Source organism: Budorcas taxicolor, chromosome 15 (assembly GCF_023091745.1).
Source record: "Budorcas taxicolor isolate Tak-1 chromosome 15, Takin1.1, whole genome shotgun sequence".
Taxonomy (NCBI): Eukaryota; Metazoa; Chordata; class Mammalia; order Artiodactyla; family Bovidae; genus Budorcas; species Budorcas taxicolor.
This window is the reverse complement of record NC_068924.1, coordinates 55,433,010-55,449,974: the sequence shown is the minus strand read 5'-3', so window position 1 is coordinate 55,449,974 and position 16,965 is coordinate 55,433,010. Positions and strand designations below refer to the sequence as shown.

The 16,965-nt window shown below is 41.3% G+C and overlaps 1 protein-coding gene across 1 annotated transcript in view; it reads left to right on the top strand.

Annotated features, from left to right (window-relative positions):
• SLC5A12 (solute carrier family 5 member 12) overlaps positions 1–11,904 on the top strand; it is a 45,884-nt gene extending 33,980 nt beyond the window's left edge. The window contains exons 10-15 of the mRNA XM_052653166.1: positions 603–670; positions 5,929–6,015; positions 7,913–8,079; positions 9,157–9,260; positions 9,457–9,584; positions 11,758–11,904. Of these exons, the coding sequence (XP_052509126.1) occupies positions 603–670; positions 5,929–6,015; positions 7,913–8,079; positions 9,157–9,260; positions 9,457–9,584; positions 11,758–11,904 (701 nt within the window). The remainder of the gene's footprint in view (positions 1–602; positions 671–5,928; positions 6,016–7,912; positions 8,080–9,156; positions 9,261–9,456; positions 9,585–11,757) is intronic.
• The last annotated feature ends 5,061 nt before the right edge of the window (positions 11,905–16,965 follow it).

Sequence of the window (16,965 nt, the reverse complement as noted above, 5' to 3'; positions counted from 1 at the left end):
CACTGTGCAAGATGCTTCAGAGCGTGGTACCCTGATGACCCTCATGGTGCTCCAACATAGCCATGTAAACAAAGAAATCCTTATGCAATATACTGAGGGCCATAAGGAGTTATGAATAAAGCATGAAAAGACCAGAAAAAATTCCCAGATTTGCAAAATCTGTGAGGTAAATTGTATAGATATTTAGCCATTGTAAAGATGAAAAACTACATGTATCCCAGAGAAGTTAGTAATTTCTTCATCTGATTATAGGTAAGTGGTTGAAATGGACTTAGTTCTCACTAATTTAGTCTGGATTAGTCTGTAGACCAGTGATCTTTCTACAGCTTCATGTTGATTCAACATGACAGTTTTCTTCTTAAATCCTGGAGAGAAGACTCCAGAAGGCTGGATTCCAGCTCATTCTGCCTGACAGAGGAAAGCATGTGTTGGGGGAGAAAGTCTCATCAGTGCCCTTGTTGGGGCTTGTGATAGCTACCTGGGGTAGACAGTCCTTCCTGAGACCCCTTCCAATATGGCTTGCATGAGAGAAGACCCTGAGTAGGAGCTCAAGGAATCCCTCAAAGCAGGTTGGATGATAGTCCTGCATTTTCTTTCCTCAGGTCTCTTATTCGGTGTGATATGTACCTCCACAGCTGTGGCTGCATCCCTCATGGGTGGTGTCATACAGGTAATGACAGACCTGAGAACTTATTATCCTTAAATAAAACTAGGGTAATCATATTAGTAAAATCAATCATTAAAATGGACATTTACAGAATGCTTATTATGGTCTAGCTGCAGTCTCGAATGTATTGTCTCATTTGATCCTCATCACTTCCCTAAGATGTAGTATGAATAATGCACTAATGTCACAGGTGAAGAAGCTAAGAAATAGGGAGGTGAAGAACTGTCCCAAATTCGTATAACTAAAGCTTAATAGACCTTGAAAATGAGCCCACCTCTACCTATTAACAATGCTGAACTACCTCCCATATGTTCAACTCCCCGTTCAGCTTATGTCAGCACTAGAAAGTGCTGATAATCTGTTTCAACATTTGTTTTGTAGATGATACAGAAAAGAATGAAGACATCCTGCTCAAGTTCTCCCAGCTAGTTAGTGGTTAAACCATGTTTATGACCCAAGTCTTCTGAGCTCCCCCTTTTCCTTCCTCAAATTGCCCAACTCACAAAACATCATCAGATAAGCAATCTTCATAGTCTACATCAACCATCTTAATCCTATCACATCTTTGTATAATTTGAACATCCTGTATATTTTCTTGGCATGGTTTAGGTTTTCAATACATGCTGCTTAAATGTAGAAATGAGTGAGAGTGAGTGAACAGTCATCACTGACTTTTATAGGATGTGTTTTAGTTTCCAGAGCAGTGGATCTTGCTTGATCTTTCCAATGACTCTTTACATAGGTTCCATTATTTCCTTTTTGAAGTACAGGAAACTTAATTGGCTAGTTTAGTACCATAACAACTATTTCATCCTCTGTCTTTATAAGAGAATTTGTGGGACTGGAAACGTCCTGTCCTCTGTGCCAAGTATGAGCTATATTTAATGACAGTTACTTGCTGATCTCTTTACAACTTTTGAGGACTTTGATATCTCCCCCTCCACACAGCAGAACTGACGTGTTCATGAAGTTGTCTTTAGTGATCTCAACAGCATTTTTTAAGGTTTGCATGCTTAGTCACTAAGTCATGTCTGACTCTTTGCGACCCTATGGACTATAGCCCTCCAGGCTCCTCTGTGCATGGGGATTCTTCAGGCAAGAATACTGGAGTGAGCTGCCATTTCCTTTTCCAGAGGATCTTCTTGACCCAGGGATCGAACCCAACTTCTCCTTTGTCTCCTTCAATGCAGACAGATTCCTTAGCCAGTGAACCATCGGGGAAACCTCTTTTTAAGGTTTATTTCCCCCCATTTCCAAGTTACCTCTGATGTTTTGTGCCCCTTTGTTTTCTCCACTTTATCCGATCATTAGTTACTCTTTTTTCTGTCTATTTTTTATTTGTGTATAGTTGTTTAACAATGTTGTTTTAAGGATGTATCACCATGTCCAATTTGGTGAGAATTTGAAAAAATAAACTGTATTCTTCCAGAGATATTTGCATGTTAAGCTCATTTGCCATTGCGGCATGAAAGGCTCCAGAGTAGATAAGGTCTCCTGCAACACTGGTGTAACACTTCAAGCTTACCATGAAGAGGGAGCTGTGAGGGATGCTTGTCCTTATTCAAATAAGTATGCTAGGCTTGCTTCCTTTCTTGATTGGTTAAAATGTGTGTCACAAAGTTCACACAGTTTAGGGGATGCCAGTGGGCAAGAAATGAACACACTGATGTGCTGTTTCCTAGGAGAAAGATTTGTCTAAAATGCTCTCCTTGCTTCTCTGAAGACATCTGATTTGACAGGTGCAGAAAGACTAATATACCATTTAATTTTCCAATGCATTACCCTTTCAGAAAACTACAGCACATAGCAAAAGGCTCTGGGAAAACCTAGTAAGCTGTTTCACTTTAAATATGTGACTGAAGAATCATGTACAGGGAGAGAAGATAGGAGGAGGGGCAGGTAGCACCAGTCAGTTCAGTCAGTCAGTTCAGTCGCTCAGTCATGTCCAACTCTTCGCAATCCCACGGACTGCAGCACACCAGGCTTCCCTGTCCATCACCAACTCCTGGAGCTTACTCAAACTCATGTCCTTTGAGATAGTGATGCCATCCAACCATTTCATCCTCTGTTGTCCCCTTCTCCTCCCGCTTTCAATCTTTCCTAGCATCAGGGTCTTTTCCAATGAGTCAGTTCTTTGCAATAGGTGGCCAAAGTATTGGAGTTTCAGCTTCAGCATCAGTCCTTACAGTGTATATTCAGGACTGATCTCCTTTAGGATGGACTGGTTGGATCTCCTTGGAATACAAGGGACTCTCAAGAATCTTCTCCAACAACACAGTTCAAAAGCATCACTCCTTCAGCTCTCAGCTTTCTTTATAGTCCAACTCTTACATCCATACATGACTACTGGAAAAACCATAGCTTTGACTAGACAGACCTTCATCAGCCATATCAGTAGAGTAACCAATGGAGATCTGGTAACTAACGATTTGTGGAGTTCTCTCCGGGAAAAGCCATTCTATCTATTATGTTGCTGTCTTAATGGCCATCAGCTACTGGGTTGGTCAAAAAGTTCATTCAGGATCTTCCAGAAAACTGGAATGTACTCTCTGGCCAACTCAATAGTTCTGCTAAGGGCTGCAGTGACCCCTGTTATTGTTGTTCAGTTGCTAAGTCATGTCTGACTGTTTGCAGTCCCACAGACTGCAGCACTCCAGGCCTCCCATGCACACCACGATCTCTAGACTTGTTTTTTTCCCCAATTTAAGAAAGTGATCTTTCTTTCTTTGGAAGTATATTTTAAAAAAAGTACATTCTAGATTTCAAAACAGTCCAACTATCAAATGACACACCTCAGGGATCAGAGAGCTCACCAACAGGGGAGGTAAGAAGTAAGATGATAATAATGGTGGATAATATTTTGGGAGTGATTATCATGTTCTCCAGAGTGCCCAGGTTCTATTTAGACTCTATTGGATTCCACATTGAATACTCTCAAACAGGCACACACACAAAAATCCTAGGAAACAGGTATTAGAAGCAGGTATTTTGATCCCCATTTGTCATCTGAGAAGGCTAGGACACCCTAGTCCTGAAACACATTTCTTTAGCTGCGATCCTCTCCTTGCAGCAGGGGTTTAAATGAGATTTGGCCATTGGGGTAGGGACTATTAAATGAGCTCTGTCTTCCTTCAATTAAACATAATGACAAAAAGAAAGACAAGAAATTGAAGTTGGTTTTGTATATTACAGAAATATGTATTTCTAAAATCCAGAAACTCTTTGATTTATTTCTCTTTTATCACATGAAGACTTCCCCCTTACCCGGGGCATATTGGCTAAGGACTTTGTAAGAGATTGTTCATTATTTTTCTCCTATGGGGGAAATAAACATTTATCCTAATTTATTGATTCTCCCATATAATAGCTAGTAAGTTAGCTTCCAAATTCAGTAACCACAGCAACTAGAAATTAATACTATCAATCAGCAGAGAAAATGTGAAGACTATTAAGTATTGACTTTGGGGAAGAGTATCTACTGTAATTTTATCTATCTCCATCTTGTCAAAGATCTATCTGTGGCATTGATTTCTCTAAAAATTATCCTGGAAAAGCAATCATAACAGTGCATTGTAGCTCATTTTTCTGGACAAAAGAATTTATATTATAGCTGGAGTGGACTTGAAGTCCCCTTGGTCCTACTTCTATTTTTTTTTAAAGAAAGAAGACTCTCTGAAGTGAAATAAATCTGAATTAATAACTGAAGTTTCACCAGATCATATTTACATGTGGCAGAGTCAAAATGAGAATCTAAATATTCTCTTAGTAATGAACTATTTCAAATAACTTTTTCCCCTTAAGCAGAAAAAAGGAGACCATGATGGTTTTCCATGCTTTTGTCTTTTTTTAAGGTGGGTCTTGCTTTTAGAAGAGAAAATATGGGTTTTAGAGCCAAGCAAAATTGACTTCAGACTTTTAAATCTCACCTCTACAACATTCTAACTGAGAGTATATCTTGAATATGTTTTCTTTCAGTCCAAATTTCTCATCTGTAAAATCCAGTTAGTGCTATCAACTAACCAGGGTAATTGTGGGGATGAAATGAGATCATTTGTTTATAGTGCCAATTCATCTCTATTATCTGACACATAAGACATGGAGCTGGTGCCTGACAAACAGAAAAGATATATAAACTGTTTAGAACATTCTCATCACAGCCCCTTGATCTAAGAGCCCTGCAGTTGTATGGATAGAACTAGGGTTGCACTGCAGAGTAGCTTTGTGTGTGTGTGTGCGTGTGTGTGTCTGTGTGTGTGCATGCACACACATACTTAAGTACATGCTCCCTTCCAGGATTATCAGTGCCTGCGTATGTTCAAGGCTTTCAAAAAGCTATGGCACAAGACTATATAGATTGATAGAAAACTAGTTTAATTAAAACCCATTTCCAATTCACTGGGTTCAATAACTTAAAGGCTAAGAGAGATGGAAATGCATTTGCCAAACTCCCTCTATATCCAAAAGAGACGGAGCCGTAACAATGGGATATAGGATATGGAGTATCCAATGGCCTCCCCACCATGTTCAGAATTAGTGCTGCAACATCCTTGAGGTATTCTGGTGAGATAGCAAGAGGCGGTTAATAATTATTGTCAAAATAAAGAGTTGTTCAAACTAAATTAAAACAACTGGATCAACTGCATAAGATATGCAACCAAGTTATAGATGTATTTATTCTGGTGAGATAGCAAGAGTGGGTTAATAATTATTGTCAAAATAAAGAGTTGTTCAAACTAAATTAAAACAACTGGATCAACTGCATAAGATACGCAACCAAGTTATAGATGTATTTATTAAATACATTGTTTAAAAATCTTTCTTTTTAAAAATTGTGTTACAATTCCCTTACCATGCCGTGTTAGTTTCTGCTGTACAATGAAGCACGTCAGTCATATGTATACATACATCCCCTCCAACTTGGACCTCTCTCCCACCCCCCTACAAAAGCTTTTTGACAAGATAGAAAATATAAACAAATCAGTAATTTCCAGCTTGCGGGAAAACTTATTCTACTAAATCCAAATTGTCTGTGTTCACACATACACACACAAGTATGTTTATAGATATTTTTGATTTTTTACATAATGCTTATCAATGAGCCCAGAAGGGAGAAATGATTTTGAGAAAGCATATGATTAATAAGTGACACGGTCCGGACTAGGACTGTATTTCATCACATGTCCAAGAAAGGGAATTGGTCCTGGGTGGGCCACAGATTCAGGGGAATATAGTTTGTTGATCTGATCTGCTTTGCTCCACAGGCTGCCCTCAGCATCCACGGCATGTGTGGGGGGCCAATGCTGGGCTTGTTCTCTCTGGGAATCTTGTTCCCTTTTGTGAACTGGAAGGTAAGTCCGCACACTTCCCCTCTGCACACTTCCAGCTGAGACCAGGCCCAGCCACTCTCTCTTCTCTCAGTCCTCCTTGGAAAGGCCATTTGACTTTGCCAGAAAAAAATGAGGTCTTCTTTCCACAGTAGATCTAAATAGAGCCCTAGCCCTCCAATCTCTGAATCTGTGAGTCTGTATTAAGAGCAGAAAACAAAGTAAGAGCCAGTCATGAAATATCATATGTTATGGCATAAATGCAAACTCTTTAGGGTTTAAGTTGTCTTCTCTATATTAAGAGCCCACAAAATGAAATGTAAAACAGATACTAAGATCAGAAATAGTTTAGTTAAAACCCAACTTTGAAAACTTTAAAAGTGTAAATTTTCTTTTCTATATTTAGTAACTTAATTATATAAGTAACTTAATTAAGCTAATTAACTAATTGAAGGAGAGAGGAGACCAGCCTGCATAATAGCTGAGTATTCTTGGTTTTGACGAAGATACAAATACTAGATACCATACAAACTAATGTGTGTGTGTGTGAGTGCTAAGTCACTTCAGTCGTGTCCAACTCTTTGTGACATTATGGACTCTAGCCCACCAGGCTCCTATGTCTGTGGGATTCTCCAGGAAAGAATACCGGAGTGGGTTTCCATGCCCTCCTCCAGGGAATTTTCCCAGCCCAGGGATCAAACCCACATCTCTTATGTCTCCTGCATTGGCAGGCAGTTTTTTCTTTACCACCTGGCACCTCTGGGGAAGCCTCAGTACAACCTAATGGTATGTCCTTAAGTAAATATTGGTTGGATGACTGTGTAGTAAAAATAAATCAAAGGGATCACTTATTTGGAAATATAATACAATGCTCAGTTATTGCAAATACTTTTCTGATCATTAATTTATGGCATCTGGTGGTACTAGTGGTAAAGAATCCACCTGCCAACGCAGGAGACTCAAAAGATGTGGGTTCTATCTATGGGTCTGGAAGATAACTGGAGGAGGTAAAGGCAACTTACCCCAGTATTCTTGCCAGGAAGGTACTATGGGCAGAGGAGCCTGTTAGGCTACAGTCCACAGCGTTGCAGTCAGACATGACTGAGCAAACATGTGCAGTGTAGCCCAAGGGCCCTAGCAGTCAGGTCACATTCCTTGCTTTAGTTCCGCCAGACAATAACAAACAGAACATTCTGGTGCTGTAACTGAAGAGACATTTTCATGAATAAATAGAGAAACTGACAAGTTGTTTTCTGTCACAGAGAAAGTTCAGCTATCTGGCACAGACCATCAAGATTCAGTTTTACTTTTTGGCGGTCCTGATCCCTGCTGGGTTATTCTGTTTCCTTGGAAGGAGGAGTGAGTGACTCACTGACTTTTAACTTTTGATCAAGAAGTATGACCCTTAAGTGGCACGACTAACATTTACACTCAAACCAAAAACTCGAAACCTGGGAATCCAAGGACCGTGACCAGCATCACCCGGGAAGAGATATAGGAATAAAAATTTCTATATGACAGCCTACAATGGATGTCAGGGAAAAATGACCCCAGTGTCTCCATTATCTGAGGTTTTCCTGTATTTCTGAAACTCTTCTTCTGGGAACTGAGGTTCAACAAGTACTTTTTAGTGATAGGAGGGAGAAGCCAAAAGGAGAAGAATAAATCCTGCTAAAATTTACATAAAATGACCACAATAAAATCTTCCAATGTCTTCATCTAAGGAACAATGTGTTCCTAAATAAAGCTCGTTGTGGGAGTTTGAAGGCAGGCAGTGTGCTGTTTTGAGCACAAGTGGCTAGGATTGGGGGTAGAAAGCCAGAATCTCTGAGACATAAGGCTTTTCATCTCATTATTCTTTCAATGCTTTTGATCTTTCAATGGTCAGATCTCTCATTAACTTTTGCTTTTCTTTATCAAGGGTGCCCTAGCAGGCCTTCTGACTGGAATCTTCTTGTCATTTTGGGTGGCCATCGGGGCCTTCATTTACCCTGCACCAGCCTCTAAGACATGGCCTTTGCCTTTGTCGACGGACCAGTGTGGCCTATCAAACATGACAGAATCAGTGCCTCCAGTGCTGTCCAGCAGGTATTCTCACCTTAAAGATGGCGTCAGGTCCCAGAGAGACGGTCACCAAGTTAGAGAAAGGTGCATACTTCATGCAAAGTCTGAGGAGGCCATCTTGCTCTCTTAAGAGAGAGTTAGTTTTTCTGGACGGTACCCAGCAATAAAGAGTGCCCCAGGTTTCTGTAAATATCCATTCCCCTGCACCCCAGTGCCCAAGAGTATGCATTCCTCTGCATCCTGGTGCCCAAGGATGAACTTGGCAAGAGCGTTAATTGGAAGTCTCAGTTCTCAGGTCCACTATGCTGTTTCTTCCTTCCTGCCTGTGCTTATTCTACATTTTTTCTTGGAATACTTTATCCTGGCTCTAACAACCTTTTTTTTTTTTTTTTTCTTGAATAACAGCTAAGTATTTTTTAAAAACAAGCTGTGGCATCATCTCACATATCAGCCTGGGTTTAACACTCTTTCTGAATATTTTCCAAATCTTTTGTTGCTCTTCTATCAAGGTGTGCTGGTCCATTTTATGATTGTGAACTATTATATGTAGACTTTGTGGCTTACTTATCTTTAATCTCCAGTGTCTGTCACAATTTCTGGCACTAAATCTGGGCTTAGTAAATGTCTGAAATGGAAGGCATGGTCCTTATTGCAACTGTGGTGTAGTAGTAGGACTTGTAATTCAGGGATGGACTGGGTTGAGTGGAATATAAAACACAACCAGTCTACAGTCAGTTATTTAAAAAAAAATGATCAAATGGCAAAAAGATAAGCTTTGGGGTTTTGAGAGATTGTTGTCTAGTTGCTCAGTCATGTCTGACTGTTTGTGACCCCATAGACTGTAGCCAGCCAGAATACTCTGTCCTCTGGATTTCCCAGGCAAGAATACTGGCGTGGGTTGCCATTTCCTCCTCCAGGGGATCTTCCCAATCAGGGATCATACCTGGGTCCCCTGCATTGACTCTTCATCACTGAGCCACCAGGGAAGACCATTTTAAGAAGAAATGCCCTGGAGAAATGCCGAGCCCGCAGACATCCTCTTAGTCACTGTGAATCATGACTTCACACTCAGAACTGAGGATGTGCTGCTGTTCTTCACAGGCCCGCCATCGCTGAGACATGGTATGCCCTCTCCTACCTACACTACAGCACCGTGGGCTGCCTGGGATGCGTAGCTGCTGGAGTCATCATCAGCTTCCTAACAGGCCAGTTACATACATTCCTCTTCTTGGGGCCAAGGAAGACATGGGCTAGTCTTACGCATTGCCAAATGAGGTACCCATCTTACAGGCATGATTTGGGGTTCACCACAAAAAGAGTGACCAAGTTCTCAAATGGACAGTCCTTAACGGCACTCTTGGAAGCGTGCAACGCCTAATCCATTTTTGCTTTCATTACTAGGTCGCCAAAAGGGCAAGGATATTCCACCACTGCTAATTAGACCAGTCTGCAATTTATTTTGCTTTTGGTCTAAGAAATACAAAACACTGTGCTGGTGTGGAGTTCAGCATGACAGTGGAACAGAGCAGGTAAGCTGATGTTTGAGCTTCTGAACAATGTGAATGGGCTCAAAAGGATTCTGTTTCTGCCCATTTAAACCATCTGCAAGGCTGGGAGTTGGGAGGGTAGCTGGTGGATATGAGAATCTGAAAGGATCTGGGTTTCCACTTCAGTTACTTCAGCTAAATTCCCTGGTAGCTCAGCTGGTAAAGAATCCACCTGCAATGCAGGAGAGGAGACCCCAGATTGATTCCTGGGTTGGTAAGATCCTGGGGGAATCCTTGGAGAAGGGGATAGGCTACCCACTCCAGTATTCTTAGGCTTCCCTGGTAGCTCAGCTGAATCTGCCTGCAATGTGAGAGATGCAGGTTCGATTCCTGGGTTGGGAAGATCCCCTGGAGAAAGGAACAACTACCCACTCCAGTATTCTGGCCTGGAGAATTTCATGGACTAGTCCATGGGGTTGCAAAGAGTAGGACATGACTGAGCAACTTTCACACTTTTGGAACTTCAGCTTTTACCTAAGAACAAAGGGGAGACCATGGCGTGTGATCTGGACACGAACATGTCTGGTATGTCACAGAGTGTAAATATAAAGTAAGATTTATTGGTGGAACTTCTCAGAGAAGCAGCAGGATACATACTGTCTCCCAGCTCTCCTCTTATCCTTCCAAGAATCGTGTTTAGGCCACACAGGGTGAGGGAAATTGTCCCAGTGCTATTTAGGTCTAGAGACACTGACCGAGTATGATTAAGGTCACATCAGCCCATGACCACCATAACAGCCTGACATCAGACCAGATTGGACTTACTGACTTGATAGAGGAAGCGGGGCTGGGACACCCCAGGGGAGCCAACAAAAGGGTAAGGTTGGTGTTTCTGCTGTAGGATTCTAAGAGGGGTCTAAGTAAGGGAGAAGGGACTGGAGGCAAGGCCATCTGCAGCAGCTTTGGTGGAAGAGCAGTAACCACTCAGAGTTACTGTGGCATCTGATAACTCCAGGACCTTGACAGAAGCAATGTTTCCTGTTGGGTTGCAACCGGTTTTATCCAGGTCTGTCTTCTCAGTCAGATAACAGGCAGGAATTTTTTTCCCTTAAAGTGAGGGCTTATTATCTTTCTTTCAAGCCCAGATATTTCACTCTTTCAGTACTCTAGGAGAGGACTCTTTGCCCTTATCACAGGTCTTAGGTTGTCATTTGTTTCCCCTCTACCCAAAGCCCATAATAACATGTATGTGAAGTAAAGCTGAGTTTCATAGTTTTTGCTAAGGAGAGCACCTTCTTGACAGGGGCTCAGAATGGGAAGGCAGTCTATTTGACAAGGCAGCTGGCTAAGCAGTGTATTGTTTGGATAAATGAGTTTGAGGAAGTTCTAGAAAAAAAAAAAAAAAAGAATAATATTATTTACTGCTTTACAGACTTATCTTCCTGGGCACAAATTTCCTGAGATAAATGGGAAATCTTGCTGATGCAGGCAGCTTCTGTTCCCAAGGCTGAGTCTAGAGTGGGAGGGGACACTTAGTTGTCACTACTGGGCTCCTTTGCCAAGAAATAACACTGAGCAGCCTTCTGCCGAGTTCGCATACAGGGCCCCTGTTGTGACCAGAAGACTTGCTGTTCATGGAAAGGAAGAGGATGACCACCTTCTGAGAGACAAGTGTGTCTCTCCTCAGGAAGTAATGCTACCACTTCACAGGACTATTGTACTAGAGACATAAATGTCTTCATGCTATGCACTGATGCATTGTGCAATGCAATTACTGGCTCAGTTGTGTATGAATCTTTGTGACCCCATGGACTGTAGCCCATCAGGATCCTCTGTCCATGGGATTTTCTAGGCAAGAATACTGGTGTGGGTAGCTATTCCCTTCTCCAAGGGATCTTCCCAACCTAGGGATTGAAGCTGGGTCTCCTGCATTGTAGGCAGATTCTAGTGGGCCACCAGCTCACTAAACTGCTCTGTTTTTATTATTATTATTATTATTATTATCATCATCATCATTAGAAATGGCATCTACATGGATTGAGGCATTAAAGCTACCAATTAGGAAGTGCCCTGGGTCAGAGTTATTTGTGCTGTTTTCATATTTGTCTGTCTTTCTTTTCTTTTTCAAAAGGGGAGGTATAAGCAAGATTCCCTCAGTTTGATTTCGGATACATTAAGACTGTCCCACTAATATGTATCTTTCTATTTTCCTCAGGAAAACCTTGAGAATGGCAGTACCTGGAAACAAGGGGCTGAATCTGTCTTACAAAACGGCCTCAAGCAAGAAAGCCTGGCTCCAGGCTATGATCCCAAGGACAAAAGCTATGATAACATGGCTTTAGAGAAGATTACCCATTTCTAAGGCAACACACACACACGATACACAGATACACACAGTCCACATTCTTCTTTCCTAATGTTTAGTGGGCTTCCCTGGTGGCTCAGACAGTAAAGAATCCGCCTGCAATGCGGGAGACCTGGGTTCAATCCCTGGGTTGGAAAGATTCCCTGGAGGAGGGCATGGAAACCCACTCCAGTATTCCTGCCTAGAGAATCCTCATGGAGAGAGGAGCCTGGTGGGCTATAGTCCATGGGGTCAGACACAACTGAGCGACTACACACATTGGTTAGTAGACTTTGTAGTTGCCGCTACTAGAAGACAGGGTTGTCTAATGTGTATTTATATTATTTATGACCACAAATAAAATGAATGTTCCCCAGAATATTCTGAAGATTATTCTTTGGAAGATTCCACTTTCAGGTGAGAAAAAATAGACAAGCCTTAAGCACCCCAGCAACTTTATTTTTTAATAAATTTGGGCTTGACTTCATCAGAGTGCTAGAATCAGTCTCTTTGCTTTGTGTTATATAAGACTCCAGGAACTATGTGTGTTTGTTGGTTGGCTGGGTATTTTTTTTGGCGGGGGGGAGTTATTTTTTTAGCCATCAAATATACTGGAGTTTGAGCTTCCCTGGTAGCTCAGCTGGTAAAGAATCTGTCTGCAATGCAGGAGACCCCATTTCGATTCCTGGGTCAGGAAGATGCCCTGGAGAAGGGATAGGCTACCCACTCCAGTACTCTTGGGCTTCCCTAGTGGCTCAGCTGGTAAAGAATCTGCTTGCAATGTGGGAGACCTGGGTTCAATCCCTGGGTTGGGAAGATCTTCTGGAGAAGGAAACAGCTACCCACTCCAGTCTTCTTGCCTGGAGAATCCCCATGGACAGAGGAGCCTGGGGGTGCTGCAGTCCATGGGGTCTCAAAGAGTCGGACAGGACTGAGCGACTAAGCACACACAGCACATACATGTTGGAGTCTCCAGGAGGAGAGATGCATATTAAATGCTTCCCTGACACTGCACATAAAACAAGGGAATGACGTCCACCCCCACCCCCATACCTTACACATATGCAGACATGCCGCATGCCTTCACCCTTCAGGGGCAGTGGGAACACAACTGCTCTTAGTCCTTCCCCCAACCCACCCACACACCTTTAAGTCCTTTTCTAGTCATTCTTGCTATTACAGCTGTCCTGACCAAGCCTTCAAATTAATTTTGCTCAACACGAGGAGAGACTGGTATGTCTGGTAAATGGGAACAATTATAACGAGATACTCTGCTCCGTTTATGTTCTTAGTGTAGCGGTTCTTCTTCTCTTCTACCCCCTTACAGTGAAACATGTACTCTGTGCTCAATAGGAAGTCTGCGGTCTTTTTTTTTCCATGCATGCATAACCGCTCATTTGTTCAGTTGTGTCTGACTCTTTGTGACCCTATGGACCACAGCCAGCCAGGCTTCTCTTTCCATGGAAGTTTTCAGGCAAGAATACTGGAGTGGATTGCCATTTCCAACTGCAGGGGATCTTTCTGACCCTGTCTCTGTTGTCTCCTGCATTCCAGCATCTCCTGCATTCGCAGGCGGATTCTTTACTACTGAGCTGGGTAAAGAGCAAAGGCCCCAGTAGGAAGCTGTTAGGACAGTATTGTGCAAAAGAAACTTACAGATAGCTTACCAACCCACAGTGGATTTCAAGAGATGCTAAGTGCCTTGCCCACGGGATTCCTACTTTGTTCCTTCAGCTCATATCTGCAAGCTCACTGTGATCCATTGGGTTAAGGAGATGGAAGTAAAGATCCTTGTAGTTGAATTCTAGAAAATAATCATTAAAGTTCTGGAGTGAGAGGAGACTATAGATCAAAAAGTGAATTAACAAATGGAGAGTCAATCAAAGCTTTTTGGAAGAAGCAAAGAAAGCAAATCCTTAAAGGGTTAAAAAGAACCAGTGCCATAGGTGCTAGATCAAGGAAAGATAATAGAAAACAAATTGATGTCTGTTAGGTGCATTAGGTCAGGGGCCAGGTATTTATTTTGGTGGCCAGGTAAGATGAAGGCATAGAACAAGTATGTCAGCAAAATAAGGAGAAATGGTTCAAATAAGTAAGGATAAGGAGTCCCAAGGCTGTGTTGTGTCAATGTTACCCAAGAGGAGAAAACTTCAAAAGAAGCAGGAGATGGGGGAAATTATGTAAACAGTGTTTATTAATAGGGAGATAAACTAGAAAGAAGGGAAAAGAATCATTAGAGGAATTTAAAATATAGCTGGAGTTTATGTCATAGTCCATTGCTTGCCTTCTCTTCTCCAGTTTCAAACAGGAGGGGAAATAATGGGAGAGGAAGAGAAAATTGGGCTATGGTATACAAGAGAGATGAGAAAAATACATTTTGAAAACAGGAGGAAAGAAGGGAAAGGAAGTACATTGGAGAAAATAATATGAAAATGAGAAGAAAAAAATTACTAAAAACATTTTTGAAGTACAGCATGTTAATGAAGGCATTGATCTAAGGATTTGTAAATTGAAAATTGCAACTATTTTCCAAATGAGTTAGTGGTTAAGACATTCTTATCAATTAGAACTTGAAAAAATACACTAGGTGAATGTCGAAATCTGGGCCAAACCTCATTGGCTCAGTTAATGGGACAGAGAAGGAAAAAAAATCTGAGGATAAGAATTAGATTAACAGTAGCTCTATCTATAAAGAGATATCCCTGGTGGCTCAGTGGTAAAGAACCCACCTGTCAATTCAGGAGCCATAGGAGATGTGAGTTCTATCCCTGGGTGGGGAAGATCCCCTGGAGGAGGAAATGGCAACCCACTCCAGTATTCTTGCCTGGAAAATTCCATGGACAAAGGAGTTTGGCAGGCTACTGTGCATGGGGTCCCAAAAAGTTAGACACAACTGAGCATGCATGCTATAAATATATAGATGTATGTGTATATATATATACACATATATATAGTAGCTATATATATGAACTTCAGAATTTCACTTGGAATTCTGCAAAACTGAAAGGTACCCTATATTTTTTCCATTTTACTAACATATCCTCTTACAAAGTTTACTCACAAATTCTCCTACAGATATTTCACTAGCTTACTACTTTCCCAGAAAGTTTTTGGATCCTTTTTCTTTTTCAGTCACTAATTCTTTCACCTGGAGTGTTACCAAAATATAAAATGACTTACTTGCACATTGAAAATAATATTCATCATAAAAATATCTCTGTCTTCTCTCATGTGATTGAACCTATGGCATTCTGAGGTCACATTTCAAGAAATTTTAGAGGTCAATATAGGGATGACACCTAATTCTTCCCAAAAGAACAGGTGAAAAATCCAAAAGCAGATGGGGATCCACAGGAAAACCATCTTCCACAGTGCACAGATACCACATGTGCTGTGCAGTGAAGCAGACAGGCACTACAAGGGCAAGGTAAACAGATTTGCCTAGTTACTCATAGCACACCTCTGCTGCCTCACTCCTCCCTAAGGAATGTCAGCTCAGAGTTGCATCAAGGCCCCTGGTGCAGTATAAAGTCTGCCCAGGGCTAAGTTCAAAGCCATAAAAATGGGTTACACTTGTGGTTGGTTTTGCCACAGAATGAACAGGGTATTTGCAATAACAGGGCAATGAATGATGAGTTCCAGCTGCTGCTGCTGCCAAGTCGCTTCAGTCGTGTCTGATTCTGTACGATCCCATAGACAGCGGCCTACCAGGCTCCTACATCCATGGGATTTTCCAGGCAAGAGTCCTGGAGTGGGGTGCCTTTGCCTTTTCCTGATGAGCTCCTAGGATGGCCTAAAATGTGCCAAATTTGATTCCAGTCTCTTATCTGCTAAACATACCCACAGATATTGGTAAAAATGGAACAGAATGTCCTCAATGCCTCTTTCACTCATTTGGAATGATTTGTTTTGATGACTGACATTTTCTTTGTCACCAATTGGAGCAAGGAGTACAGCTTCTTGATTGAGGTGAGGGATTGGAGTCAAAGGGCTTCAGGTATAAATGTAAGTTCCAACAAAAATTATCTTGGTAATCTTGGGCAAGACTTTCTGACCTTTATTCACAAATTAAAAGGAGCAAAACTGTCCCTACTTAATAGAATTGTTGCGAGGATTTACAGAGGTAAATCATCTGAAGTAGTTAGCACAGTGACTGAACTGTGTGTAACATTCAATGCCTGTTAGTCTGCAGTGCACGAAGCAAATGGTACCCATTCCAGTATTCCTTTTAAATTAAATTGGTTTACTGTTTCCCTTTAGGATTTTCAAGACACATAATGCTGAGTTCAATTGAAATATGATCTTCCAGAGAGTAACTTTTCTAAAGGTCCTAAATTCTTAAAAACAGAAAAAAAAAATACTGTTCTAAAGATAGACAAGTTTTTTATTGAAAAGTATAATATTCATATCTATGATTTAAGTAATACGTATAATAAGTAATAAGTATAATAAGTAACAAGTATAATAAGTATACTTATTACTTAAGTAATAACTATAAACTTTGATAAGTAAACAGAATTTTAACCCAAGTTTGCCACTCAGTGCACAGTTAATAGCAAGTGTAGTTGTCTAATCAAAGCAACAGTTAGAACTGGACATGGAACAGAGTGATTCCAAATAGGAAAAGGAGTACGTCAAGACCGTATATTGTCACCCTGCTTATTTAACTTACATGCAGAGTACAACATGAGAAATGCTGGGCTGGAGGAAGCACAAGCTAGAATCAAGATTGCCAGGAGAAATAGCAATAAGCTCAGATATGCAGATGACACCACCTTTATGGCAGAAAGTGAAGAACTAAAGAGCCTCTTGATGAAAATGAAAGAGGAGAGTGAAAAAGTTGGCTTAAAGCTCAACATTCAGAAAACTAAGATCATGGCATCTGGTCCCATCACTTCATGGCAAATAGATGGGAAAACAGTGAAAACAGTGGCTGACTTTATTTTGGGGGGCTCCAAAATCACTGCAGATGGTGATTGCAGCCATGAAATTAAAAGACGCTTCTCCTTGGAAGGAAAGTTATAACCAACCTAAACAGCATATTAAAAAGCAGAGACATTACTTTGCCAACAAAGGTCC